The sequence below is a fragment of the Cygnus olor genome, chromosome 3, assembly GCF_009769625.2.
Source record: "Cygnus olor isolate bCygOlo1 chromosome 3, bCygOlo1.pri.v2, whole genome shotgun sequence".
NCBI lineage: Eukaryota > Metazoa > Chordata > Aves > Anseriformes > Anatidae > Cygnus > Cygnus olor.
The window spans coordinates 13285-40547 of NC_049171.1; the positions used below are offsets into that span (position 1 = coordinate 13285).

Genomic DNA, 27263 nt, shown 5'->3' on the forward strand with positions numbered 1-27263 from the left:
GGAAGGAAAGAATTTGTAGACAACATCCAGAACGTATTACTTTGTTAGATATCAGAGCGGTGGGGCAGAATGACAATGCTACACAAGACCGTGCCTACGCTCCCGGGATCGTACACAGTTTGCTGGAATACAACAAACAAAATAATACAGTAAGGTCACTGTGTGGAACAAGTTCACTCACTCCATTATTATTGTGAATGACAAGAATATTTTAGTAAGCGTTCTTTTAAATCCATAGAAAATTTTGGATTTATCTCAATTTGGCTTCATGAAAACTGAAACGTGCAGTGCAAAGATCATTTATAAAACCTTTAGCAGCTGAGCTTTTTAGGCACGGATTTGGTCACCTTCCTGGATAATATTCGGCTCTCTCCGCCTTCCCCCAACAAGAAAAAAAGCTTAAAGACCTCAAACTGGGACTTCTGGGAGGTGTGACTCCATTTGTCACCTTACCTAATACACACTGTTTCTTCGCTGTGCTAAACTTTCACCATGACTGCATAATAGAGTCTCACTGCTATTGTTTCTGAGAGTTTGACAGACTTCCCCAAATTGGATTAAACGAGCATTTTCCGTTGTGACGGACGTCAAGGCCAACGATGTCTCTTGTCAGCCTCCGCCCATAGTGCCCGCAAGCCCTGCACGGCACTTCCGCCCTGGGTTCCTCCGAGCCAATCACGGAGCGTTTCCGCCCTCTGGGAAGGCATGTCCTGACGCCACTTCGGGACGGCGACCCTGAGGTTGCCCCTGCGTTGCCTTTTTTTTTTTTTTAAGAAGGCCCGGGTGTGCTCGGTCCTCTCTCACCAGGTGTATCTGCGAGAAACATCTCAAATCATTTGCTTCACACACGATCTTCTGTGAGGCTGTTTTATTCGCGATTGCAGTGGCGGGCGTCCTGCCAATTAGGAGCGCGTTACAGTAAGCAAAGCATCAACGTTTATTCCCTATTCCCCGACACCTGGTCACCTCCCCTCTTTCCTCCTTGGCCGAGCACTACAGGTTCACAAGCTACTCGACGCTCCTCTACACCATATATGTACAATTTTACTTCTTGTTCAACCCTTTAATTTCTCCCTTCTTATTTTCTTTTTTTCCCCCTTTCTTATGTTTCAAGAACCTGTGATCTTTGTTTTGCTGTTCCCACACTGCTCGACCTGTTTTTCCTCAAGCTTCTGCCTTATTTTGGAACAGTGAGGCCTTCCACTGTCCACTTACCCACGTAGCATTTCTCCTTATTATGGCTACACAACTACCTCGGAATACAGAAAATTAGTTCTCTGCTGCAAAAACACAACTCAGTTTCTCGCAATTCCCCCCTCTTCTTTCCTTACTCCTACTGTTGTTTTTGCACCTCTTCACATACCGCACTCTTGAGTTTTTCCAACATTAAGGCGCAATAGTCTTCTTCAGATGTCACGGGGGACGGTAGGTGTACAATGCCATTATTTTTACAATGCCAACAAACAGTTGTTTGAGCCAATTCTGTTCAGGTAACCACGAAGTTAGTTTCTCCCAAATGTTTCTAAATGCCCAGGAACTGTCACCTTGAGGTACTCTATGTAGGATCTTTCCCCCCCACCCCCCTCAATATACTTTTTTTCCCCTCCCCAAATATCAGTCAAATTCGTCCCATTTGATCTACGTACATACAGCAACAAGCATTAATTACAGTGCACGCTCCTCCTTATGAGGTTATTAATGAATCTAATACTATTCGATTCTACAGTACTATTTTTGCAAACTTACCAAACTTATTTTCTAGTTCTTCAGTCATAGCAGAGATATTTACAATAGCTTTTTCTAATTCACCCACCCCTAACCAAGGTAAAAACCACCTTGCAAAGCTGTGAAATACTAGAGAAGTTTACTAGAGAACTATCTGGAGTCTGCTTAATCCTGCGTGTGGTCTCAAGGGGGCTTTGGCTTTGTGGGTCTTCAATAATAGTTACATTTGGAATTATTGCCTCCAGGGTGCGAGCTCCCTTCCATCCCAGGGGCAACACCTTCCTGGCTTTATTGCCACGTAGCCAGTACCACCTCTCGCCATTTGGGACAGGCCATCCAGTTACAGGATTCTCATGTTGCGTCTGGTGTGCGCTACGTATATTAGCATTCCTGTGGCTACCATATTTGGTACAGTATGGATTATTCCCTGTATGGATAGTTCCACACCCAGGGTCAGTACTATCGCCCCCTGAGTTTCTATCAATGTTGTTTAAAAGGCACCTTCGATAACACGGTATATTGTAGCCAGGATTATGTGCAGGGAGTGTGAGAAACACTCCGTAGCCAGTAACTTAGGCTCAGGCGAGGAGCTCAGTGAAGCAGTAATTTATTCGCGATCCCAATGGCACGCGTCCCAGAAGCAGGAGCGCACCTGCTAGTCACATAGTACGGTTTATATACTTTCTTTCTTGACGACCGGGACCCTCCCCTGTTTCCCCACTGACTGGGTATTCCAGGTTCACAACCTATCCGACGCTTCACAGACAATACATGGCCTTCAGTTGCCGGCCTGTTAAATTTCAAACTTCTTTTGACTTTTTTACTGTTTGAAGTGGTAATGTTTCTCCACTTACCTGACTTGACACCGTGATTTTCACCTAATTGCTCTAAGGAGTCCGGTTGTCTGCATTTTACAAGGTTGTCTGTTAAGCTTTCTTATCACCGCAAGCCTATCTCAACGCCACATTCCTTCCCTCTAAACGATGTAACACTGCAAAAACAACATTTTTATTCCCACAATTCCCCCCTTTTCTTCTTTATAAATTGTTGATTTTTGCAGAACTTTTCTCTAAGGTGTAATTTGGTAGATATCTTCCTCTTCTTCACCTTCTTAGCTTTCCATCTCCTCTAATATCATCACCGTATCTGAGTAAGGTGGTGGCTCCATGGTCATTCGTTTCAACAGTGCAGTTTCAATTAACCACTGTACTAGTCCTTTTACACAGGGGATAATGCAACAACCAATGGCCGTCAAAACTCCTGCTACTACGATCAAGGATGCAAATACGGACACTATGATCCCTTTCCATTTACCAAACCAAGATTCCAAACACCCTGTGATGGAAGTTCCTGTTCCTAATTATTCTGCCAATTCACTGGCAAGGGCGGTAAGCCCTTGCAACGCTCTAGTTACTGTGCCATCCGGGGCAGTATTGTTGGGTATAAAAGTGCAACAACGGTTGCTCAGTATCACACACACACACACACACCCCTCCTTTCTCCATGATCATCATATCTAATGCTATTCTGTTTTCCCAAGCCATTCTGCTGGTGGCATCTAGTTGTTCAGCGATTTCTCTTATCGCATCCCTTGTATAATTTATGAATATCTGCTGATTATAATAAATACTCTTATTGTTACCCACCAGAACAGCGACTCAAACCCTGAAGCAATTTGATTCCTGGCTTGCCGTGATAGGCAAGCTGTATGGTTACCTATAGCTGTAGAGAATGCAGGGGGAACCCTGATACTGCTATCACGCAAGGAAGGGAACAGCAAAGAGGGAGACTTACAGGCCTCATTTCCCCGGGCAGCCTTTTCTTGGTACAACGCAATCATACATCGCATCCCCTGGGAATCCTTGGTCCACCCCAATGGGCAGGGCACTGTGTGGGCAGTCGGTCGTCCCGAGGCACAAGCATAGCAATTGCTATGGTTGAGACTCTGGACAGTATATTTGACCCATTCTATCCGAGCGTTCACATCCCCATACCCTGTTTCAATCTCCAATGTTTGAACTGCCACATTTCAAAGAGGGCCTCCTGTCTTCTCTCCTGTTTTCTCCTTGAGTTTCTCCCTTTCTCTGATGGCAATAGAGGATCGTTTCCATACAGCTGTTCTCAATCTGGCTGTTGGGTCTCTCCCAGTTATTTGTTCTCTCTGCTCAATTGTCATTGGGCATTTAAATCTCCACAAGCTAACACCTCACAAGCATCAAACATGACAGACTGTGGTACATAACCCTCTGTCACATTCACCCCCTATTCTGACGGGGTATCCCGTCTTACTATTATCTGTCATGCCTTTTCCAAGTTGCCAATTGACCAAGGCCTTCTCTGAGGCCCACAATCACTAGAAACAAAATTAATAGTTGATTTTTCCCTGTCATTATTTTTAACCCTTAGGTTTCCAAATAATTACCAATACAAAGAGTAAGATACATGTACACTACTACTAGAACAAAAACCCCTTGGGAGCACTTCGATTCGCCATAGGCCAGTCGTTTCTCTCAATCACGAGTCACGCTCATTAGTTACCTGTGAAAATAAAAGGTTAGTTTACAATTGTAAGCTTTTATCCTGCTCAGAGTCCGCTACGAGATTTTTCTCTTCGATTTCAACTTCCAACAACTCTTCTGTAGGAACAGCTTCCCAGGTACTAGGGTCGACGGACGCCTTCACTCGAGTATAGTGAGTCCAGCCTTTTCCTGCAGTTCTTACGGCTGTTTCAGTGGTTAGTAGTACTTGGAATAGTCCTTCCCATTCAGGCCGGAGTTTTGATTCTTTCCAGGTCCGAATCAGGACCCAATTTCCTGGTTGATGGTGGAGAATGGGGAATTCCAAAGGTGGGGTTTGAGCCAACAACCCACGGGTTCCGAGAGATGACAAAGAAGAGGACAACCCCAGAATACAGTTCTTAAGAAAACTCTCTCTTGTTTCGAATTGTGGTATCCCATTCCTTCTGCCCAGATAGGGGAATCCGAACAGCATCTCATACGGTGAAATTCCTAGATCCTTTCTCGGTGCTGTTTGAACCTGGAGGAGTGCTAAAGGTAATCATTCTACCCAAGGAAGTTGGGTTTCTAACACTAATTTAGTTAATTGCTTCTTTAATGTCTGGTTCATTCGCTCTACCTTCCCAGAAGAGGAGGGGTGCCAGGGGGTGTGAAAATTCCGTTCAATCTCTAAGGCCTGCATTAACCCTTGCAGTACTTGTGAAGTGAAGTGACTTCCTTGATCTGAATCAGTGTTTTCAACTATCCCACATCTAGGGACTATTTGCTCCGGTGATACCTTAGCCACCGTGTTCGCAGTGGCAGATACCGACGGGAAAGCTTACACCCATCCAGTCACATGGTCAACTAGGACAAACAAGTACTTAAGTCTCCCTACTTCAGGTAATTCGGTAAAGTCTACCTGTATGCTTTGGAAAGGTCGAATCCCTGGCTCCCGTCCCCCTCTAGGTGGGTTACGGATGACCTTTTTATTTACCTTTTGACATATGGTACATCCTCTGCATATTTGCTTCGCTAAAGTGTATATTCCTACGCAGACATACTTTCTTAGCACAACATCACACATTGCTTGCACCTGCCAATGACTCTCTTGATGTAAGACAGTTAATATTTGCCTCATTGGTGCTTTATTCAGCACTTCTCTCCCATCAGGGAGTATCCATTTTCCCTCAGACTTCGTGGCTCCTGATTCCTTAAAAAAAAAAAATCTCTCTCTCAAAACTTTTTAATTCTTTCTTAGTTTTCAACAATTCCCTGAATCCTCTCTGGATTTATTCTTCGTTTTCCCTCAGACATTAGACGCCTTAAATACCTGACTTCTCCTTCTACATATTGTCATTTATTTTGCAACACTCCCAAGCCCTGCTTTCCTAGAAAGTCGAATAGCTTGTCAGTAGCTTCCTTCACAACTGTCTTCTCCTGTCCTGACAATAAAAGATCATCTGCATATTTGTAACAGTAATACCTCCTCGGGAGGTTGTAATCGCTCCAAAATCTGTTCTAGAACTTGCCCAAATAAATTGGTGGCCCTGTAAACCCCTGAGGTAAAACTGTCCGCCTGTATTGTTGCTTCCGCCCCCATTTCCGGGTCTTTCCAGTCAGAGGTGAATAGATCTTTGCTGTCAGGGCCTGAGAGCACTCCATTAATAACACTGTTATTCCAGCCTAACAATTTGCCATTTGAATGCCCAATGTCATCATCAAATCCCTTCCCAGCAAGTTAGTCCCTGCCTTTGGTACATACAGTAATTGTCCAGCGATCATTTTATCCCCTACTCTCAGCCTGGTATCCCCCAAAAGTGGCACTGTTATCCCAGCCTCTTCTACCCGCATCACTTTTAGGGTTTCATTAGTTCATTTAATCCCTGATACTTTACAAGCCAGTAATGATCTAGCTGCCCCAGTGTATTGGGTTCACATAGCAAGGTTCGGGGGGGGGGGGGGAAGCAGGCTGCCCCTCCCCCCCCCCCCCCAATACTTGGGAAACTGACCAAACACCACAGCAAATATACCAAAACTTCTAGACTGTTACTTAGATAATGCCTTCATCCTCTTTCCCTACTCGTTCAACTTCAAACAGCTCTGTCAAACACTACATACCACACCTTTAACACCTTCACTAACCCTTTTTAACACTTCTATCTTTCTCCAGCCTGTACTTTCCCATTTTCCTTCTCTCCTCCTTCTTCCACTCCGGATATTCCTATTTGAAGTGGCCAGCCTGGCCACGCTTCAAAGCCCGTCCCTGAGCTTTCCTTGCCTGCCATTCCTTCATCTCTCTTCTTCTCCTTTCCATCCTGGCCCTGACTCCCCCTGAAGATTTTCTTCCTCTTTCTCCAACCCTCCACCTCACTACCTGCTACACCGTCAATACCATTAGTTTCGCTCTCTGCTTTTCCTTCTCATCTCCCCACCCGATATACAACTCCAGGGCCTCCCGCAGGAGGGCCCCCCACAGTGACTGTTCACTACATCCCCCCACCTTCTGGAGCTTTTTCTGTGTATCTTGCCAGGCTTTAATCACAAAATGAACTTTCAAGAGACCTTGGGATACCAGGTCCTTGGCATTCATCCACGAGTACTTTCTCATTCTGACCCCAAATCTCTCATATGATTTCTGTGTTGTGCATTATTATTATTCCAGCCAGGATCAGCAAGTGGGTATTTCTACCCTGCCGGTATTACCCCTGGTCCTGGAGGATGAGCTCTCTCCCATTTTTGTATAGCAGCTCTCCTCCCGATCATTCCCATTTCTTTCCCTGTAAACAACATACTTATAGACATAATTCCCCCTCAAGAGCGTAGGTTAGGTCCTAGGAACTGGTCTAAGAGTTCAGCTAGCCTGTTGGGGTCCTCAACTAAGGACTTCGTCTCCTCCTTAAAACTCCTAACCTCTCTGCCGGTAAGGAGAGGGGGGAGTTCACCTAAGAGGATAGACAGTTAGCGTTAGTACTGTTAGTATCAGGGAAGGCAAAATTCTCAGCATCTCTTCTACCTTGTTCTAATTCTTGCCAGAGCCTAGAGTACGCTCCTTCTCTAGGGACAGTGTTAATTACAGTCCCTGTCTCCCTTCCTGGAGCGACTGCTGCTGCCACCGGTGCAATATTAGGATTAAAGGGAGCGTAACTTGGCTCCTTCTCCGAAAAAGGAATCTTATTGTTTATGTATAAATTTAAAGCCTGAATTTTCATCAGACCCGTATTTTGGCCAAAATACTGCTGTTTCCTTAATTGGTTCTTTTGTCCTGACTGATACACAATATTTAACCTTTTTTTTTTTCCTCTTTCTTTTATCATCTCCTCTGATTATTATTTTTCCAGTTTCTTATCATTCTTCAGGAAGACCTGTCGGCAGGCACTCCCCCAGGGATATCTCCCTGTCCCCTGGAACTCATATTTCCCATTTTTCCTAGCCCTTGTCAGTGTGCTGCTACAGAAATTTCCCTCCTGCAGGGTACCACACACTAACGTTCCGATTCTGGAAAATGGGGGCGTACTGCCAAGCACTTTACCGTGCAAGGGCTACCGTACACCAAATTTCCCTGGTGTACTGCCAAGCACTTCCCCGTGCAAGGGCTACCGTACACCAAATTTCCCGAGACGCTTCCTTTCTCTCTCTTATCTCACACTTCGGCTGTCTCCGGCCACGCCCCTCGCGGAGCTACAGAACCGCGGATCAGGACTCTCCACACTCGCTTCGTACAAAAGTATGTCTCAGTCACACATCACACGGAGTCTCACCCGACCCCCAAGGCAATACTTAATATTTCTTACCTTGGTCTCTGCACAGAGTTACCGGATCAATTCCTAAACCCGGAGTGCCTACCTTCTTCCCTTCCCCACTACTTCATGGATCCTGCCTCTTTAATCAGTCTCGGGCCCTCTGTCAGCCCTCCCCAGAGCTGCCTCTAACAGATCCTACTAGTTGTTACCTCAAAAAGAAGGACGTACCGATCTCTACTTGGAAACGCATCAGTCCGTAGACTCTTAACCACCTAAAGACCCCTGCAACTGACTGAAGGAAAACCAAAGCACTTACCCCAAAGCGCAGCCCAGGCAGAATGAGCTCTCTGATGGCATGCCTGTGACTCAATTACCATTAAGCTCTGCCTGGAACCCAAACCCAATCACCTGGGAAAGGGGAGGGGCAAAGCACGAGAAAATAGAAAGAGAGCAGGAGGCGCAGCAGCTGTTTTTCTTTGCCTTTATTTTTTTCTAGCTTATCTGAACAGCATGCAGAGTGCAGACAGGAGAACTGGTGTCTGTCTAGTAGCAACAATACCAATGCTTTTGCTTCAGCTTTGGATATTGAAATGACAATATGAGAAAGCAAGTTACTGAAGCTAACTGGAATGAGCTCAACCCTTCTTCTACACAGGAAGAAAAATCTAGCAGCATAACAGATGACAACCCAAAAAAAAAATCAATGTAGTAACATCACTCGCAGGAAAAAAAACTGCGCATGCGCGGATCAGCGCCGCCTGCAGTACCCGATTTTCTCCGGAAGGGGGCGGCAGAGGGCGCCCAGGGGCGCCACCGCGCAGGCGCGGACCAGCGCCGCCTGCAGTGCCCACTTCTCGCCGGCAGGGGGCGGCAGAGGGCGCCCGGGGGCTCCACCGCGCATGCGCGGAGCAGAGCCGCCTGCCGTACCCCCCTTTGGCCGGCAGGGGGCGGCAGAGGGCGCATGGGGGCGCCACCGCGCATGCGCGGACCAGCGCCGCCTGCAGTACCCGATTTTCTCCGGCAGGGGGCGGCAGAGGGCGCCCGGGGCACCAACGCGCATGCGCATATCCGCGCCGCCTGCAGTACCCGATTTTCGCCGGCAGGATGCGGCAGAGGGCGCCGGGGGCGCCACCGCGCACGCGCCGCCCCGCGCCGCCTGCATTACCCGCTTTTTGCCGGCAGGGGGCAGCAGGGAGCGCCCGGGGGCTCCACCGCGCATGCGCCACCCCGCGCCGCCTGCAGTACCCGCCTTTGGCCGGCAGAGGGCGCCCGGGGGCGCCACCGCGCATGCGCCGCCCCGCGCCGCCTGCAGTACCCGCCTTTCGCCGGCAGGGGGCGTCCCGAGGTGAGCAGGCACAGCTTCCCAGACCATTTTCCCAGAAGAAGCACAAACGAAAACAGCAGAAATTTGCACCCCACGCCGCCTCAGGGAGGCCTCAGGATCTGCCTTGGGCAACGTGCCGCTCACGGCTGGGAAGCTGAGCGACGGCAAGCTGAAACAGTACATTTTTTACCAGGATAATAAAGGCAGGGAGATAATAATAACGAACCCAACGTGGGCAACGGGAAGCTCTGAGCCCAAGGACCACAACTCCCAGCTTGCTGGGGGAGAAGGTGCTCCTGGCGGCTTGACACTGCGGACGCCGCGGAGCCAGCCCCGGGCTTCCCGACCCGCAGCCCAGCACCCGCAGACCCGTGCCTGCCACCCCGTGCCATCCCTGCCTGGCCTTTCCCCGCCCCAGCCGCCAATCCCGCGGGACCCGGCCTCCGCAACGCCATCCCCTGCCCTGGGGGTCCTGCCGGGAACCCCCAGCCCCCCCCACCTGCGCTTCTGCAAGCAGCCCCCACCACACAGAGCAGTCCCCCCCAGCCCAGGGAGCAAAGACAGCACCGAGCTGCCCTCCCGGTCCCGCAATAGGCAGCTGCCCCCCCACCCGGCAGGGCTGGCCCCACACCCCGGACGACGGACATGGGGCCACCCCCCCTCCGGGCCCCTGCCCCCTCCACACCCACCCCGCTACGGAACCTGCACCCACACGCAGACGGCGACAGCCACTTACCGGGGCGGCAACCACCAAAGGGGGCACGGGCCGGAAAGCAAACTTTATTAAACTGCTGTGCAGGACTCCCGGGAGGGGGGCTGCGGTGGGGCTCCCTGCCCGGTCGTTCTCCCCTTCCCCTGGCGGGCAAGGCAAAGAGCGGCGTCCGTCTGTCCACCCGTCCGTCCCTGCGTGGGGAGCGGATGCTGGAAGTGGGCTTCTCACTATCGCTGCTTTGGGTAGTTGCGGAGTAATTGCCTGAAGTAACTAGGCCAATTAAACTCATATTCACCTTTTAAAGAAAGCGTACAGCACTGAAGAAGCTTTCAGGGTGGAGGGCAGCTGCGCTACCTAAGCGTTCCCTAGGCCTTCAACTTCACATGCTATCGCACCAGGGGAACGCGGTGTGCTGACTCTAAGGAACAGGCTGGAGCGTAAGGCGGAGTGGAAACACCACGGATAGGCTCTGCGACCAGATGGGGACCCGATGCTCTTGTGCACACTGAGACCGATAAGCTGCACGTTTGCTACCCTGAGCCAACGACCTGTCATGTTTTTAACAAAACACTGTACTCTAGGGAACTTTTGCTCATTCTAGTATCATCATAAGATCAAAACACACCTCCATCCCAAAAGCTCCGTGCCTCCAAGGTGTGACCACTGAGCGCTGAGCACGCATGCTCGCTTGCTTTCGCGGACAGTGAATTTACCGCCGGCGATCCAAAGAACCCGTGTCCTTGTTGCTGTAATAAATTGCTGTTCAGTGCATTGTTCCTAGCCGTGACAGTTCTCATTGAACGCGACTAGAGCGAGAGTGTGCTACGTTATTTAGGTGAATCCGTGACCGTGATAGTTCAGTACCCTGAATCCGACCAGAACCGTAACAGTTAGTCAGCTATGCCCCTTAACGCGACAGTATTTCATAGGCAAAAACATAAAGCCTAAGATTTCCCATGCCTAAGGCCCTGGGGGGCCGGCAGAGAAGGAACCCGAGACTCTTAGCCATGCGACTCCTGAGAATCGCAGCTTACAGTTAGTCACTCATTGTCTTCTGGTCTCTCAGGATGAGGCAGAGGTATAATAAATTCCTTCGCCACCTCTCTGGAAAGAGCTTTTCTCCTATCTGTGATAAAGGAAAAAAAAAAGCTGTGATCATGGGAGTCATTACACAAAGCCACACTCTGTGAATTCACTACTACAGTTAAGATCATTTTTAGTCAAAAAACACCTCGGCAGCAATGTTACCACTGCAAACATAGCGCTGCAAGTAAAATTCAACTCAAGATAAAGGAAAGGACGAGCTAAAAGGACGAATGATGTGACCAAAGGCAACTGCAACAACCATCTGGTAGATGGTTGTCCACAGCCCTCGGATTTCATGGTCATCTTTCCTGACAAACGAATCCTGGAAGAACAGAAAAGATACACATCGTGCCCACAAAAGCCTTTGGGGAGACTACTGAAAGGAAAACCAAACCAAAAAACTAGAAACAGCAAGTGGCGTGTACGTCGGTTTTGTTAACAGAGTAACACTAACGTACTAGAAATTTCCACGTTCTTTGCCCTCTACCTTGAAGAAGTCACCCAATTCTGTCAGTGTTCACCAGCAGTTTTTTATTTTATTTTATTTTTTATTTTCTCATGGACATCCGAGGAAAACATTTCGAGTCTCTGTCATCGAGGGAGGAGAGAGAAAAAATAAAAAAGAAAAAAAGAGGGATGAGGGGGGAAGAAGCACAGCCATTCCTTTCCTCGGTAACGCGAGCAAAAAGCTCAGGCGCTTGGCAACAACGTGCTTTGAAAGATAAAACACAGAAGAAACTGCACGTTATTTAATCTCAGCTACAGTGTCACATGTATTTGTACATGCTCATTTATTCATCTGTCAGTTTATTTTGCTACAGACACTACAGAACATAGAAACTGCAAGGTTACTACTACCTTTTGTAACCGATGGGATCTTCGGTAGGAATAGCTATCTAAAAGAGCCAACAAAATCCCCTTCGTTGACAGCCATCTGAACTTTTATCGTCTAAAAACAGTCCTACAAACATCCCCCAGGATGCTCAACTTCAGAAACTTTCCGTTCAACTTGAGGCAGAACAAGCCCTTAACCTGGACACCTTCACCTGGCTCTCCACTGTTAGCAGAGTAGCACTCTGATACCGTCCAGTACGTGCTGCAGCCTACTCGCTTACGCATATTTACTGCAGCCTGGTTCGATACGCTCACAGAGAGATCCATGAAAAATCCACCCTTTCTTTCAGAAAAAAATAAATAAAATAAATATGACACAGTAAGGAAGAAAAGCTGAACATAGGGGATGCGGTCCTTTACCGAGTGGCATATCCAGCATAGGCACACGGAGTTTTTGGGCACGTGAGCGATCATCTACAACAGCTATCGGGACAAGCCAAATGCATGCACACGAGCCTCAATTTAAAAAACACGTTAAGTTCCTTTATAGCTTATGGAAATAACAATCTACAGCTTAGATGTATTTAGATTGCATCAGATTAGAGATTGCCTCCTTCGAAATACACAGGGAGGTGGGGAAACCAGCCTTTCAAACCTGTTGCCTAACAAGAGACGGCCCTTCTCCTCCATAGGTTAAGTTCTTCCAAGCATCGTCCTGTTTCTGGATTTTCAGAATCACAGAATCATCTAGGTTGGAAGAGACCTCCAAGGTCACCTAGTCCAACCTCTGACCTAACACTAACAAGTCCTCCACTAAACCATATCACTAAGCTCTACATCTAAACGTCTCTTAAAGACCTCCAGGGATGGTGACTCAACCACTTCCCTGGGCAGCCCATTCCAATGTCTAACAACCCTTTTGGTAAAGAAGTTTTTCCTAATATCTATCCTAAACCTCCCCTGGCGCAACTTTAGCCCATTCCTCCTCATCCTATCTCCGGGCACGTGGGAGAATAGACCAAACCCCACCTCGCTACAGCCTCCTTTAAGGTATCTATAGAGTGCGATAAGGTCGTCCCTGAGTCTCCTCTTTTCCAGACTGATCAATCCCAGCTCCTTCAGCCGCTCCTCGTAAGACTTGTTCTCCAGACCCATTCACCAACTTCATTGTCCTTCTCTGGACACGCTCGAGCACCTTGATGTCCTTCTTGTTGTGAGGGGTCCAAAACTGAACACAGTACTCGAGGTGTGGCCTCACCAGAGCCAAGTACAGGGACAGCCACAATGGGATAGTCCTACCGGCATGAGTTGGGGATGCTTCCCTGGGGGTTTACTTGATGCTGAAGTAGGTTTCCTGCGGGTACAAGTAACATAGCACAAGATGGAAAGTAAGCTAAGGTACTTTCTGCAGCACAACACTTGTGCAATATTGGACCTGAGGGGACCACTCAAAGCCTGCAATCACTGAACGAGTATGTAGGGAGCCCTACAAGAAACAGAGCTTATGTTCTGCGAAGCTCTTTTCCTGTTGAAAAGAGGACCTTGTATTCAGTGTCTTTACTGAAATTTAGGCTACTTCCTAGTCGTTTTGGCATGTTAGCCTTTGTAGAAGCCAAGAGATTTTAAACTGCCAAGCACCATTTGTAATTCTTTTCTGACTACAGGAAATTTCAATCGGGGCGCTAGTTAATAGAAAAGTCTGTCTGTTTCATGCAAATCAAGTAGCTAAACCACGGACAGGAGTCTGCAGAAAGAATACTTTAAAAGGTGAATTTAAAGGGAAGGATAATACTTTGTTTTAGCTTTGCTTCTGATAAACTAGACTGAACCTAGTAAGAAGTGTTATCTAAATTTGAAATTGTGATGCTCTTGGAAAGCTCTGCTTTAGTAAAAGCAGTAACCATGTCATAGGTGGCACTTAACAGCTGGTTGTCCGTGTCCTCCTGCCCCATCTATGCTTGTAAAATTCACAAAAATTCTTTTTCCACAAACCCGTACAACTTGTACTAGCAGATCCAGCTGCCAGAGCCTCACTGATAAATCTCTCTAGCAAGGTCACAGTAGAAAGAAAAATATTCCAGAGTTGAGAATGGTAAACAGCAAGAGAACATGTGTGCCCCACCTGTATCTATCAAGAAAACAAGTATTAGCCCATGTCCAAGTACTTCTCTACATGTCATGTAAACGCTCATCTATAGAAACTCCTCGGTTTTAAGTTACATACAAATATGTATAGCCATTACACAGCCATGCATGCTTCAGTTCTTAGTCTACTGAGAATCAAGCCAGTTCTCATGGGAATTTTATTTACTCAGTATTTTCTTAAGTCATCTGTATTGTGTCTATGTAATGCAAGTAAGATGCATTTGCTGTGCATCCAGATGGGTGGGCTCTAAGTGCTGTAAGGACAGAAAAAAATTCTCACATTAGAAAGGTGAAATGAAAACTGCTATTAACCATCACACATTTGTTACTTCATAAAATATATTTAATTAAAAATAAAGTATCAAACACTAGGCTGATGGAATATTATTAAACTACTTTGCTTTCAATTATTTATAGACTAAATTAAGCTTGTCTACTTCTCTAAAAGACCTTACATTTTTATGTCCAAAACCATAATACTTGGGGGGGGGCAGGGAACAAAACATGAGAGATGCCCTTTAGATCACTATCTCAGAAAAAAAGAACACATACATATCAGGCGTTTCATGCTGTGGAGGTTTCACTTCTGTCCTGGATGTATCACACACCTGTCTGCATGAGGTGAACACACTGCACTTCTGGAAACCAGTAAGATTATAATGCTCTCAAAACTCAAAATCTAAGCTCTCAACAGACATATCTAAACAATTTGAAACAAAAGAAAGTGCAATCTGTTTCCTTCAGCTTTAGGAAGTCACAGTGGCAGATGACCAAATGTACAGTCAGTTGGATATAAAACCTTCTACTCATATGACCAACAGTTACTGCAGGAAGAAAGACAGATACAGTATCAATGTATCGTAGGAAGCTGTTCATAGGCATAAGACTTCATGCATGGTTCCACGCAAATTTCTTTATGCTGTTTCTTTACTGTTAATTCCATTTTAATGGACTCCAAACCCTTTATTTCTGAGGGTCTGATTCATTCTGATTGCTTCTTCTCTGGTATTTCATCCGTGTCTCTTGCATAAAATTTCTGAAGGCTGGTTCTTCATGACTCTCCTCAGTAACTGGGAGAAAACAAACAAACAAACAAACAACACAGTTCAATATTTCAGCATTCATTCTACTTGTGTTCCTAAAGAAAGCTAGAGTCAGGCTAGTCAGAGTGACACTGAAAGTCTATTTGGTCTTCAATTTCATTACAAGAGAAAAGAAAGAAGTGATCCTAAATATGAATGGAACAGGGAAAGTATGAAGATAGTCTGTGAGCTATATAACGCAATATCACACACTGTTAAGAACTTAAAAGATTGTTTTAAGACCAAGAGTGACAAGAAAAGGGAAGAAAGACAGGGACAGGAACTGTAAGACCATAAAGAAGATGAAACGTGCATTAAACAGGTTCAGGGGTCACTGCATGCATGGCCCAAACGTAACAAGTTCTCTGGTGAACACATATTGTTTTATGCATTGTTGTATTAAAAATAATTACTTGAATACACAATTTATAATTGAACTTTCACAAAGATTACAGTGTGGAATCCCTGGACTGAGCAGTGTGGCTGGGCTACTGCTATAAATTCATACACTTATATTTAGATGACCAAACGTTCGCTTGTCTCCTAGGCTCTTGTTACAGCTAATACAGCTAATGAAATACAGATAATATTTCATGCCTAGACAAGCAGCTTTTAGATCAGAACAGATCTCTCCTTCCCTTACCTTCATGGTCAATGTCATCAGTATCACTCTCCCTCTCTTCTTCTTCCTCATCAAGAGTTCCTCGTGTTAGGATCAGCTCAGAGGGACCCATTGCAGAAGCATCATCAGACCCTTGGAAGGAACAGAAATGGCTATACACAAAACAGCATGCTAACAATAAGTTAGCTCACTCCCTGACAACTTCTATTTACATACAACAAAAACAAGTACCTACTCTAAAGGAACAGAAAGCTACTTACAGGTTCCAAAGATACAGGACAGGCTGTAACAACATCATACTGAACTCCTCATATAAGGTAACAGCTGAACCAAGAGCAGAGCTTTCTCATTGTCTATTTTGACCTTTTCTAAAATACTTGATTACTCACAGTATGCCCATTGCTTTACCCACACACTAGGGTTTCCTCTTCTCATGTCTCTGACTAACACATGGGAGAGATAAGTCTGACCCATCCCACAGGAACTGACATCCCACTCCACTAAGATGAAGCTGCTTTCATGCTTTTACAGTGAAGACAGAAAAGCACCATGCTACTTTTCAAGGCAGGCTCTTCAGAGAACTTCTGCAGTAAATGTAATATTGCTAGTAAGATACCTGCAAGTGTGTTGTTGCCCTGCATACACACAGTGCCCATGTCCTTCCACAAGTGTTCCAGCTGATCTCTCTTTTGTTTATTTTGAACTTTCTCCTGTGGGTACAAAGTTACAATTGGCTTATGAACACTTAAAACATATCTCACTCAATACTTGCAGTCTGTCCTCTGGGGTGGGGTGGGGAAGTCAACAAGCATGTCTTACATTACAGCTAAATCATAGAATCATAAAGGTTGGAAAAGACCTCCAAGATCATCTGGTCCAACCATCACCCTACCACCAATACCACCCACTAAACCATGTCCCTAAGCACCATGTCCAGCCTTTCCTTAAACAGTCCCAGGGACAGTGACTCCACCACCTCCCTGGGCAACCCATTCCAATGCTTGACTGCTCTTTCTGAGAATAAATTTCTCCTAATTTCCAACCTAAGCCTTCCCTGGCGCAACTGGAGGCCACTCCTTCTTGTCCTATCACTAGTTATCTGTGAGAAGAGGCCGACCCCCAGCTCCCCACACCTTCCTTTCAGTGAGTTGGAGAGAGCAATAAGGTCTCCCCTGAGCCTCCTCTTCTCCAGACTAAACAATCCCAGTTCCCTCAGCCGCTCCTCATAGGACTTGGATTCCAGGCCCTTCACCAGCTTCGTAGTCCTTCTCTGGACACGCTCCAGGGCCTCCATGTCCTTCTTGTAATGAGAGGCCCAAAACAGAACACAGTATTGGAGGTGTGACCTCCCCAGAGCAGAGTATAGGGGGATGATCACCTCCCTGGTCCTGCTGGCTACAGTATTCCTCATACAAGCCATCCTGTTACATAGAATGCTATTGGCCTTCTTGGTCACCTGGGCACACTGCGGGCTCACGTTCAGGCGAGCGTCAACCAACACCCCCAGATCCTTTTCCTCTTCACAGCTTTCCAGCCACTCTGCCCCAAGCCTGTAGCGCTGCATGGGGCTGTTGTGGCCAAAGTGCAGGACCCAGCACTTAGACATGTTGAACCTCATCCCATCGGCCCCCGCCCATCAACCCATCCTGTCCAGGTCCCTCTGCATGGCCTTCCTATCCTCCAGCAGCTTGACACTTCCCCCCAGCTTGGTGTCATCTGCAAACGTACTGAGGGTGCTCTCAATTCCCTTATCCAAATCATCAATAAAGATATAAAAGAGGATGGGCCCCAACACCGACCTCCAGGGAACACCAATGGTGACTGGTCACCAGCTGGATTTCACTCCGTTCACCACTACTCTCTGGGCCCGGCCACCCAGCCAGTTTTTAACCTAGCAAAGAGTATACCTGTCCAAGCCATGGACTTCCAGCTTCTCCAGGAGAATACTGTGGAAGAATGTGTCAAAAGCTTCGCTGAAATCTAGGTAGACTATGTCAACAGCCTTTCTGTCATCCACCAGGTGGGTCACCCAGTCACAGAAGGAGATGAGGATGGTCAGGCAGCACTTGCCTTTCATGAACCCATGCTGACTGGGCTTGATCCCCCAGTTGTCCCACATATGCTGTATGATTGCATTCAAGATGACCTGTTCTGTCACCTTTCCTGGCACTGTGGTCAGGCTGACAGGCCTGTAGTTCCCTGGGTCCTCCTTACGACCCTTCTTAAAGATGGGCGTCACATTAGCAAGTCTCCAGTCATCCGGGACCTCTCCAGATGACCAGGACCACTAATAGATGAAGGAAAGCAGCCCAGCAACCACATCTGCCAACTCCCTTAGTACCCTCGGGTGGATCCCATCTGGCCCCATGGACTTGTGATAGTCCAGGTGGAGCAGCAGGTCTCTAACTGTTTCCACCTGAACTGTGGGTGATTTCTTCTTCTCCCCGTCCCAGACTTCCAGCTCGGGAGGCTGAGTACCCTGAGGGTAAGTGATCTGACTAGTAAAGACAGATGTAAAGAAGGCATTAAGAACCTCAGCCTTCTCCTTATCCTCAGTAGTCATGTTCCCCCCTGTGTCCAGTAAAGGATGGAGATTCTCCTTGGCCCTCTTTTTACCGCCAATATATTTGTAAAAACATTTTTTGTTATCCTTAACCATAGTGACCAGATTGAGCTTGTGTTGGGCTTTAGACTTCCTGATTTTTTCTCTGCATAAACTCGCAACTTCCTTGTACTCTCCCCGAGTTGCCCGTCCCTTCTTCCACTGGACATAAACTCTCTTTTTCTCCCAGACACTCAGCAAAAGTTCCCTGTTCGGCCACGCTGCTCTTCTTCCCCACCAGCTCATCTTACGGCACATGGGGACAGCCAGCTCCTGCGCCTTTGAGATTTCCTTCTTGAGGAGCATTGAGCCTTCCTGGACCTTAAGGACTGACTCCCAAGGGACCTTCCCTACCAGTTTCCTGAACAATTCGAAGTCTGCCCTCCGGAATTCCAAGGTAGCAGCTCTACTGCCCCCCCCCCCCCCGCTGACTTCACCAAGAATTGACCACAAAATGGTAGAGTTCTCTGTCCAAGACAGCTCCCAACCACCACATCTCCCACCGGTCCTTTTCTGTTTGTGAACAGTAGGTCTAGTGGTGCACCCCCCCGCTAGACTCACTGACCAGCTGAGTCAGGAAGCTATCTTCCACACACTCCAGGAACCTCCTAGACTGCCTCCTAAGGGCTGTATCGTCTTTCCTGCATATGTCCAGGAAGTCCTCCATGAGAACAAACACTGGCGATTGCACGACTTCCACCAGCTGCTTGTAGAACACCTCATCTGTATCTTCATCCTGGTTTGGCAGTCTATAACAGACCCCCACCAGGATGTCCGCCTTGCCTTGTTGGTCATTCCCCTGATCCTTAAAGTTACACAGAACTTTTGTTTAAGCATGGAAAGCAACCTCCAGTATGAACTTAACGAAAATTTTCAGCAGCATCTGGAAAACAAACTTGGTGAATTTGTGCCTGCAGAGAACTACCCTTGCACAGTCAGAACTCAAGACAAGCAAAGCTACTCATTTTGGTACTCCAGTCTTCATTATTAATCGTCTCAGTCAAAACAGCAAACTTGACTGGTGCAGAAAGATGCAGTGATATTCTCAACAAACCACATTGGAAAGTTTTTTTTTTAAAAAAAGAAGACAAAGTATCCTTCTGAACAGAAAATACCACAATCATTTTCTCACAATCTGCCCTAATAAACTTGAATTATTTAGCACTAGAACATTGATCAACATCTATTTTACAAAACATCTGCGGTTTTGTAAAGATATGCTCCACCAAGCCTGGGGAAAAAAAGACAGATTGCGAGCTTCAGGATAACACTTTTTCCACACCATGTATGAATAGTAAATGAAATGTTAGATCCTCCCAATGCAGAGGCAACTGTACGTATAAAATTGACCCCCAAGATACACTGCCTCAGTATACAATAGTTAAAAATACTTACCAATGTTTTCCTCAGACGCTCATATTCTGGGCGATATTCCCTGCAAAGATAAATACATGGAGTACATTCACTCTCAATTAATACATCATTCATATTAAGTACAGATCATTTTGGAGGTTTGTTTCTATCCCAAACAAGTTTTTTTAGGCTTTCATGCTTGAGAGAGGTTTCAAAAAGACAAATGGTACTTTTACCTGCATTTGGATCTGAAACTAGAGGATGCAAAATAAGTAAAAACAAACAAACATACTTCATTAAAATGCTAAACCTTTCTCACACATTTTTGTTGGATAAAATAATAAAAAAAACCCCTGTCCAATAGAGGTAGCTGTTTCACTACCATACCTAAACAGCAGATCACTTACTCTCCTCTAACTACAGACATAGCTTTCTCTGCCAGCACCTGTGCATCCTGAGACAGTTCAATGGGAACTCATACAGGAAGACAACACATATTATCCTGCTCAGCTACTCCCGAGCACATCACAGGAGGGCCATCACCTCCCATGGTCCAGGCATGAAATCCATCATCATGAGTCATAAGGAATAGCTATCTGGATCACCTTATGAGGATGGGGGTGGCTGCCTAGGTGTGCGGGACACATTATGGGGTTCAGGGAAAGAACATCTGGGGATTGCACGGGATTTATTATGCAATGTTTAGAGAAGGAACCAAAGGCAGGAAAAGGGAGGGATTGAGACTGGGGGAGAAACAAGCATGAGATATAGAGGGATAAGGGAATAAAAGACTCTGTTCACAGGTAAGCAGTAACTATTCAGCATGCTTGTCTGGTCATGCCCTGCACCTGATAAAAACAGTCTGTCCTGTCACCTTATTAAACTCCACCTTCAAATACTTTCTAGTAAGAGAAGACTCTTGCTCTGTGTACACGCGTGCATAAGGGTCTGTGGTATCAGTGACTAAGCAAGTGCAGGTTCATCAGTGAGTATGTGATTATTAGTGAAGATCACGCTTAACTAGCTGGAGAGCAAGTGAAGATCAAGCCAGAGTAGCTGGAGGGTAGGTAAAGTGGTCTGGGAGTCAGTGCAACAGGGAGGTGGACACCTATGGGTGTTAGAGTGCCTGTGTATCTCTAGGGGCAAGAGCACATAGGAGTCAGCTACTGGGACCAGGGAATCCCAGCGAGTGCATGGGAGATAGTCTGTATCATCAACCGGAGCAGGGCTAGAGTTTCAAAGGCTCATATATTCAGGTGGCAGCAACTGTGAGAAAAGAATCCAGAGGTAACTACTGAGCAGACTGAGCCTCTGAGCCCAGCTGCTGGAGGGATCTACGTTGTACATATGTATATAAATTCCCACTAACAGACCTTCATCCTGCTCAGACAGAGATGGGGACAGAATAAGGCCACTGAAGCTACGTTCATGTGAGTGCTCTTTGTATCCGTCCAATCTGCATGGCTTGATACGCATCTATACATTTCTGTGGTGTATACATACGCCTTATGTGCATGTACCTACTGGGAGTACACCTCCAGCCTCACTACTGGTTGGACCTGGGGACATGAAGTTGTAGCAGCCTTTCTCAAGCTGTCTGATCCAGCATGATATTTTCCTCTAACAGTAGTCTATGGTCTGTCTTAGCTATTTCCATGTAACCCAAGTTAGTGGATTTGCTTTCTAATTTTATAGAGCAGTCTGGCAGTATTTCATGAGGAGGAATCCAGTAACAGCACATTCTCAAAGAATTCTTGAATTTCAGCTAGCTCGCCTTCTCTATCTACTTCTTTCCGAGGGCAATTCAAAGCTTGATCATCACACAGAACCAGATCAAAAACCTAACTTCACAAGTTTGCTGGCATAGCTGGCTTTTATTTTTTATCACTGAATAGCACAAAAATTCACCACTGCATAGGTTATTTTAATTGCTTCATTTTATGCTGACTCTTAGATTTAAGAGTATTATAAACCTTATGTTACCTTGGCTTGAAAAGTGAACACTCCTTCAAATCAAGGGAGTGTGTTCATGAATCAGTAAGTTCAGCAAGTATTCAGAGGGTCAGGAACCAAAGTGTCACCTTACCTCTCATATTCATCTACAGCTTTAGAAAGCTGAACAAAAAAATCATCCAGTCCTGTGCCTAGCACGGCAGAAACACCAACGACCTGTAAAAGAAAGCCATATACCAGAACTGAACAGTAACTGAACCAAGTTTTTAGGTAACTGATGGATGATGAGAGCTGGGAAGACTAAACAGTGCCTTGGAAAAAATACCTAAGGGAATCTAGTGATAACCATTTAATCAGCAGCATGAGAGTAAGCAGTAATACTGTACTTCTGTCACTCCTACTTTCAACCTCGTTCTCCACCTAGTTGTTAATGTTTGGTACCCTCTGCTCCCCGCCCCCCTTTACCTAAGCTCTTATTTAACCCAGGAAGCTGGGCTTTATTGTTTCTTATAAAGTTTATTGCAGGAAAAGGGAAAACAAACAAACGCAACAATGCAACAGTTAAGAAAAGAAAGCCTGGTTTTACAGACCACTCTTGTGCCTCCAGTCTCAATACCCCCACAAACAGAGTTAAGATAATACAGCACCTAAACGTAATGAACAAGATGGGGAAATTGTGGTGGTTTCACACTGATGGGCAGCTAAGCTTCACCAGTCTCTCAAACCCCCCCCTCTTCAAGGGAACTGAGGGAGAAAATATGATAAAAAAAGGGCTCAAGTGATGAGAAGGACAGGGAGATTGCTCACCAGTTACCATCACAGGCAAAACAGTCTCAGCATACGGAGATTAATGTAATTTATTGCCAACTACTAACAGAGTAGAATAGTGAGACACTAAAAACACCTTTCCCCTAATCAACCCTCTTCTACCTCCCCACACACACATACACACACACACTCCACCAAGCAACAGAGGGGAACAAGGGCTGTGGTCAGTCCATAATGGCTTCATCATCTACTGCTCCTTCATCTTCACTCTCTTCCCCTACTCCAGCACGGGCTCTCCAGGGGCTTGCGGCATGGATATCTGCTCTGCCATGGTACACCACAAGCTGCATGGGACAGCCTGCTCCACCATGGTTCCCTCCACAGGCTGCAGGGAAACTTCTGTTCTGGCACCTGAAGCACCTTCTTCACTGATCTTGGTGTCTGCAGGGTTTTTTCTACATTTTCTCACTTCTCTCTCTCAACTGCTGTTGTGCAGTATTTTTTTCGTTTCGTAAATATATACTTTCAAAAGAGGTGCAACCAGTGTTGCTCATTGGCTCAGTCTTGGCCAGCAGTGGGTCCCTTTTGCAGCCAGCTGGAACTGATTCTTACCTAACATGTGGCAGCTTCTAGACTCTTCTCACAGCAGCCAATCCTGCAGTCCCCCCAACCCACAAACAAAATCTTGCCACATAAGCCCAATACAGGCAATAAACAATAATAATAATAATAATAAAGCCTGTCTTCTATTTACTTGGTTACTGTTAGCAACCCAAGTTGTCATTCAGAACATAGTATTTTAAGTTGTTAGTATAACTGCTGCAGTATCAGTGTACTAAAAATAAGCAGCAAAACAGACCACAAGAACTGACCTTTTGTCTCTGAAATTCTGTCTCTGTATTTAGCTGAAGCACATTTAAAAAAAGCATGCAATCTAACTGCAAATAAGGACTGGGAAGTACTTTAGTCATGCATATGGCACCATTTCAGTCATTTTTGAAATATTGGATATTGTTCTCCATAGACATTTAAAATATTCTTGTTTTAGCTCTATTCTATCTATATAAACGGAATCATTTATTTCGTCTTTCTTGTAATATCCATAAAAAATACAATTGTTTGCTCTTTCTTAAGTAAAAGCTAATGCAAAGCACAACTGTCTGAACCCATTTGGCACAGGCTATGGAATCATTATCATATTCAACATACGGTGTTTTCAGAGAAACTTAATGGATTTGTCCTCTCAACACCTGATAAATGTAAAAAACTTTCACTTGTCTCAGCAAATATACAATTTTTTGGCTTGCTTTTGAGATTATTTCCCTTCTTCCTACATAGAAAATTGCCTAGCCATACTTGACAATTCCAGAACAAGGAACATTATCTCAGATGGGAGACTTTACAACACAGAACATTACCTTTTTAGCAGCCTATCTTACCTTTTTTCCAATAATTAATCGCAATTTAAATGCTACTCAGGGTGACAAGGAACTACAGTTACTTTATGTTCAAACCAGCAAATCATCTCCCCTCAAGAAAGGTTTGGGAACAGATTCCATTTCAAAAGGGTGGTACAAAGCTCTTTTACAGGATAGAATGGTTGAGGCTGGAATATACCTCTGGAGATCATCAAGCCCAACATCTTCTGCTCAAAAAGCAGGATTAATTAGAACAGGCTGCTTAAGATCTTGTCCAAGCAAGCTTTGAGTATCTCCAAAGGTAGAGATTCCCTAACCTCTCTGGACAACCTTTTTCCAGTGCTCAGTCACCCCTACAGAAAAATTCCCCCCCACACTTCTGTTTAAACAACTTCCAGAATTTCACTTCATGTCTGTTGCTTCTTGTTCTTCACCACTGAAAAGAGTCTGCCTCTGTCATCTTTACTTCTTTCCATCACGTATTTATATATATAGGTAATGTCCTCCTTGAGCTCCTTCTCTTCTCCAGGCTTTTGTGAAAGTTTGTTAAAAAAAGGAGGAGTCTTACCTTCAATGAACTGTAAAATTCATCCAACACTAAACTCATAGAACGAGTCAGGTTACTGACATAGGATGTCTCTTGATTCAGGGCATCTTGAAAAGTCTCAAAGTCCTGCATCCATTCTACCGCAAAACTGTGGTCAATAATGTCAGTCTGGAAGGAGAAGACAGCACTTTCAGAAGTAATAATGATTCATTTTTTTGTTCACAGCCTAAGGGTAATTAAAAAATAATAACCTCTTTTAAACTTACTCTCATAATGCTGACCTTTTCAAAATATTCAGCCCTGGTCTGAAGTTTTCCAAGGTCTGTTTTTAGTCAAACCAACTACTTCAATACAGGAAGTGGGGAAAAAAAAGAAAAAAACAGCACTATCTCAGTTTGAAGGAGTGTTTAAGGAAACAACTGGAAGTCTGGTTATAAAAGTTTCTATGGTTTACTGGAAAGGGGCATCCAAAAATTGCTGTATAAAACAGCTTAATTTGTAAATACTACATTGTATGATTAAGGCCAGACAAAAACAGTCTTCGCTGAAGATGCCATCCTTTCTTGATTGGCTTGTGGGCTGTGGGGCATTTCCTTGCTGGGTAACAGACTACAGGACCTTTATAAATGGAACTGTGTTCTGACCTCAAGAAGCTATAATCTTAACTCAGAGCAAGACCATGGTCACAAAACAGGTGAGATGGTTCCATAATTTTACATGGATTAGTAAGTGAACAGTCTATTAAAGAATTTTATAAACAAATCACAGTTCATGCAAATCCTCAGTTATTACAATATAAGCATCTAAAACAGATAGATATATTTAATTTCTCAGCATCAGTAGGAAGGAGTATTTCCTACTATTATTTAAAAGATTTATGATGGAACTGAATCCATCAAGGGTCCAAAGCCTATTTAGAGACAACTTGATTAAATTCTGTAAAGAAAATTGAATCAATTCCATAATTTAGTGGCTTTTTTATTTTCATCTGCAAATCTAACATCCTGCAAATCTATGTCATAGAATGGCTTGGGTTGGAAGGGACCTTAAAGATCACCACGTTCCAACCCCCCTGCCATGGGCAGGGACACCTTCTACTAGACCAGGTTGCCCAAAGCCCCATCCATGTCGGCCTTGAACACTTCAGGGGATGGGGCATCCACAGCTTCTCTGGGCAACCTGTTCCAGTGCCTCACCACCCTCACAGTGAAGAATTTCTTCCTAATATCTAATTTAAATCTACCCTCTTTTACTTTAAAAGCATTACCCCTTGTTTTATCCCAGATAGAGTCTCTCCCCATCTTTCCTGTAGGCCCTTAAAATACTGGAAGGCCACTATAAGGTCTCCCCAAAACCTTCTCTTCTTTAGGCTAAATAACCCAAGCTTTCTCAGCCTTTCTTCATAGGAGGCGCACCATGAAGTTATGAATCCTAAACCTTGGGCCTACCTTTCTTTACACATACTAAAGAAGTCACATATTTTTTTAGTCTTTCCAGAAATCCGTTTTGCTAAGATTGATTTTCTTACCTCATGCCTTTTTCTATAAAAAATGCTTAACAGCTTATTCTACAATTACTGTCTAGAGCTAGAAAGAAAACAGCGCACAAAAACTTGCTAAGTAAGCACACAGGTATTGAAGACATGCATGGTAGGGATCACTGGGAACATGAGTGTAGCTGGAGCACATCAGACACTAATCACTGAGTAAGAAGGGGTGAAGTAAAATTTCGCATTCAAAGCATTGGCCTTCTAAAGGAAGCATGCAAGATACACATGCACACACAAAAATTGCTATGTTGGGGAATATCTAATTGAATATGAGGGATGGAAGGATGCCTGTGGGGAGAAGAAAGAACACTCACAACAGAAATCTAATGAGAGTCTTCTAACTTCTTGAAATTATGTTAAAGGAGCTGGCTAGCTGTCAAGTTTAAAAGCATTCCTTTTAGGCTCCAGAACAGTACTTTACACAGCAATGGAGGCATAGCCTCAGCCTAGTAAATACCTGCTTTCTAGCAGATACTGGTACATTTTAAGTGTAAGCAATTAGAACCAGACACATTCTGTTAAGTTCTGCCTGCTAAAAAACATGGGACTCCTTCCTGAAAACATGCAGGCGTTACACAATTTCTGCTGTAAGTCATCAGCTTAGTTCTGAGAACCCAGGATTAAGGCAATTGTTTTGAGAAAGCAGTGGAAAGTAAGGGCAGATTCAGTAATGAACTTACATTACAAAATTAAGTTTCCTTATAGCATAGGGTTAAGCTTTTAGGAAGGGAGGCCCATCCATGGGTAGCATACTTAAAACCAAGTGTAGATGAAAAACATAAAACCATCAAAGGAATGCTGAAGCAGTGGGGATTTCTCTTGGCCAGGGTCCCAACATTATACATGCAAAGACTAAGAATAGGACTGGCATCAGTGTCCTGGTTTCAGCTAGGACAGAGTTAATTTTCCTCCTAGTAGCTGGCAGGGTGCTATGTTTTGGATTAGGATGAGAAGAGTGCTGACAACATGCTGATGTTTTAATTGTTGTAGAGCAGTGCTTACACCAAGCCAAGGACTTTTCAGCTTCTCGCTCTGTCCTGCTAGCGAGCAGGCTAGGGGTGCAGCAGGAGCTGGGAGGGGACAGACCCAGGACAGTTGACCCAAACTGGCCAAAGGGGTATTCCATACCATCTGACGTCATGCTGAACAATATATAGGGGTGGCTAGCTGGGGTGGGGGGGGCCGGCTGCTTGGGGATAGGCTGGGCATCGGTCAACGGGTGGTGAGCAATTGCATTGTGCATCACTTGTTTCGTACACATTATTATTAATACTATTATTATTATTATTATTGTTATTATTATTT

General features: G+C 45.3%; 2 protein-coding genes across 5 annotated transcripts in view; both read right to left on the bottom strand.

Annotated features, from left to right (window-relative positions):
- Positions 1 to 8711: 8711 nt before the first annotated feature.
- Positions 8712 to 12732, bottom strand: LOC121068194. Its single transcript, XM_040553265.1, has 5 exons — positions 12296 to 12732; positions 11301 to 11303; positions 11049 to 11125; positions 10625 to 10746; positions 8712 to 9456 (listed from the first exon to the last, which is right to left on the bottom strand). Exons 1-5 carry the CDS (start codon positions 12318 to 12320, stop codon positions 8712 to 8714), a joined length of 972 nt encoding a protein of 323 aa, XP_040409199.1. The 5' UTR covers positions 12321 to 12732.
- A 1661-nt stretch (positions 12733 to 14393) lies between these two features.
- GPN1 (GPN-loop GTPase 1) overlaps positions 14394 to 27263 on the bottom strand; it is a 29121-nt gene continuing 16251 nt past the window's right edge. For all 4 annotated transcript variants that reach the window (XM_040554051.1, XM_040554055.1, XM_040554053.1 and 1 more), the window contains 6 exons: positions 24431 to 24577; positions 21810 to 21892; positions 19766 to 19805; positions 16385 to 16478; positions 15790 to 15900; positions 14394 to 15134 (listed from right to left, as the gene is read on the bottom strand). In XM_040554051.1, the coding sequence (XP_040409985.1) occupies positions 15028 to 15134; positions 15790 to 15900; positions 16385 to 16478; positions 19766 to 19805; positions 21810 to 21892; positions 24431 to 24577 (582 nt within the window). In that variant the 3' untranslated portion in view covers positions 14394 to 15027. The remainder of the gene's footprint in view (positions 15135 to 15789; positions 15901 to 16384; positions 16479 to 19765; positions 19806 to 21809; positions 21893 to 24430; positions 24578 to 27263) is intronic.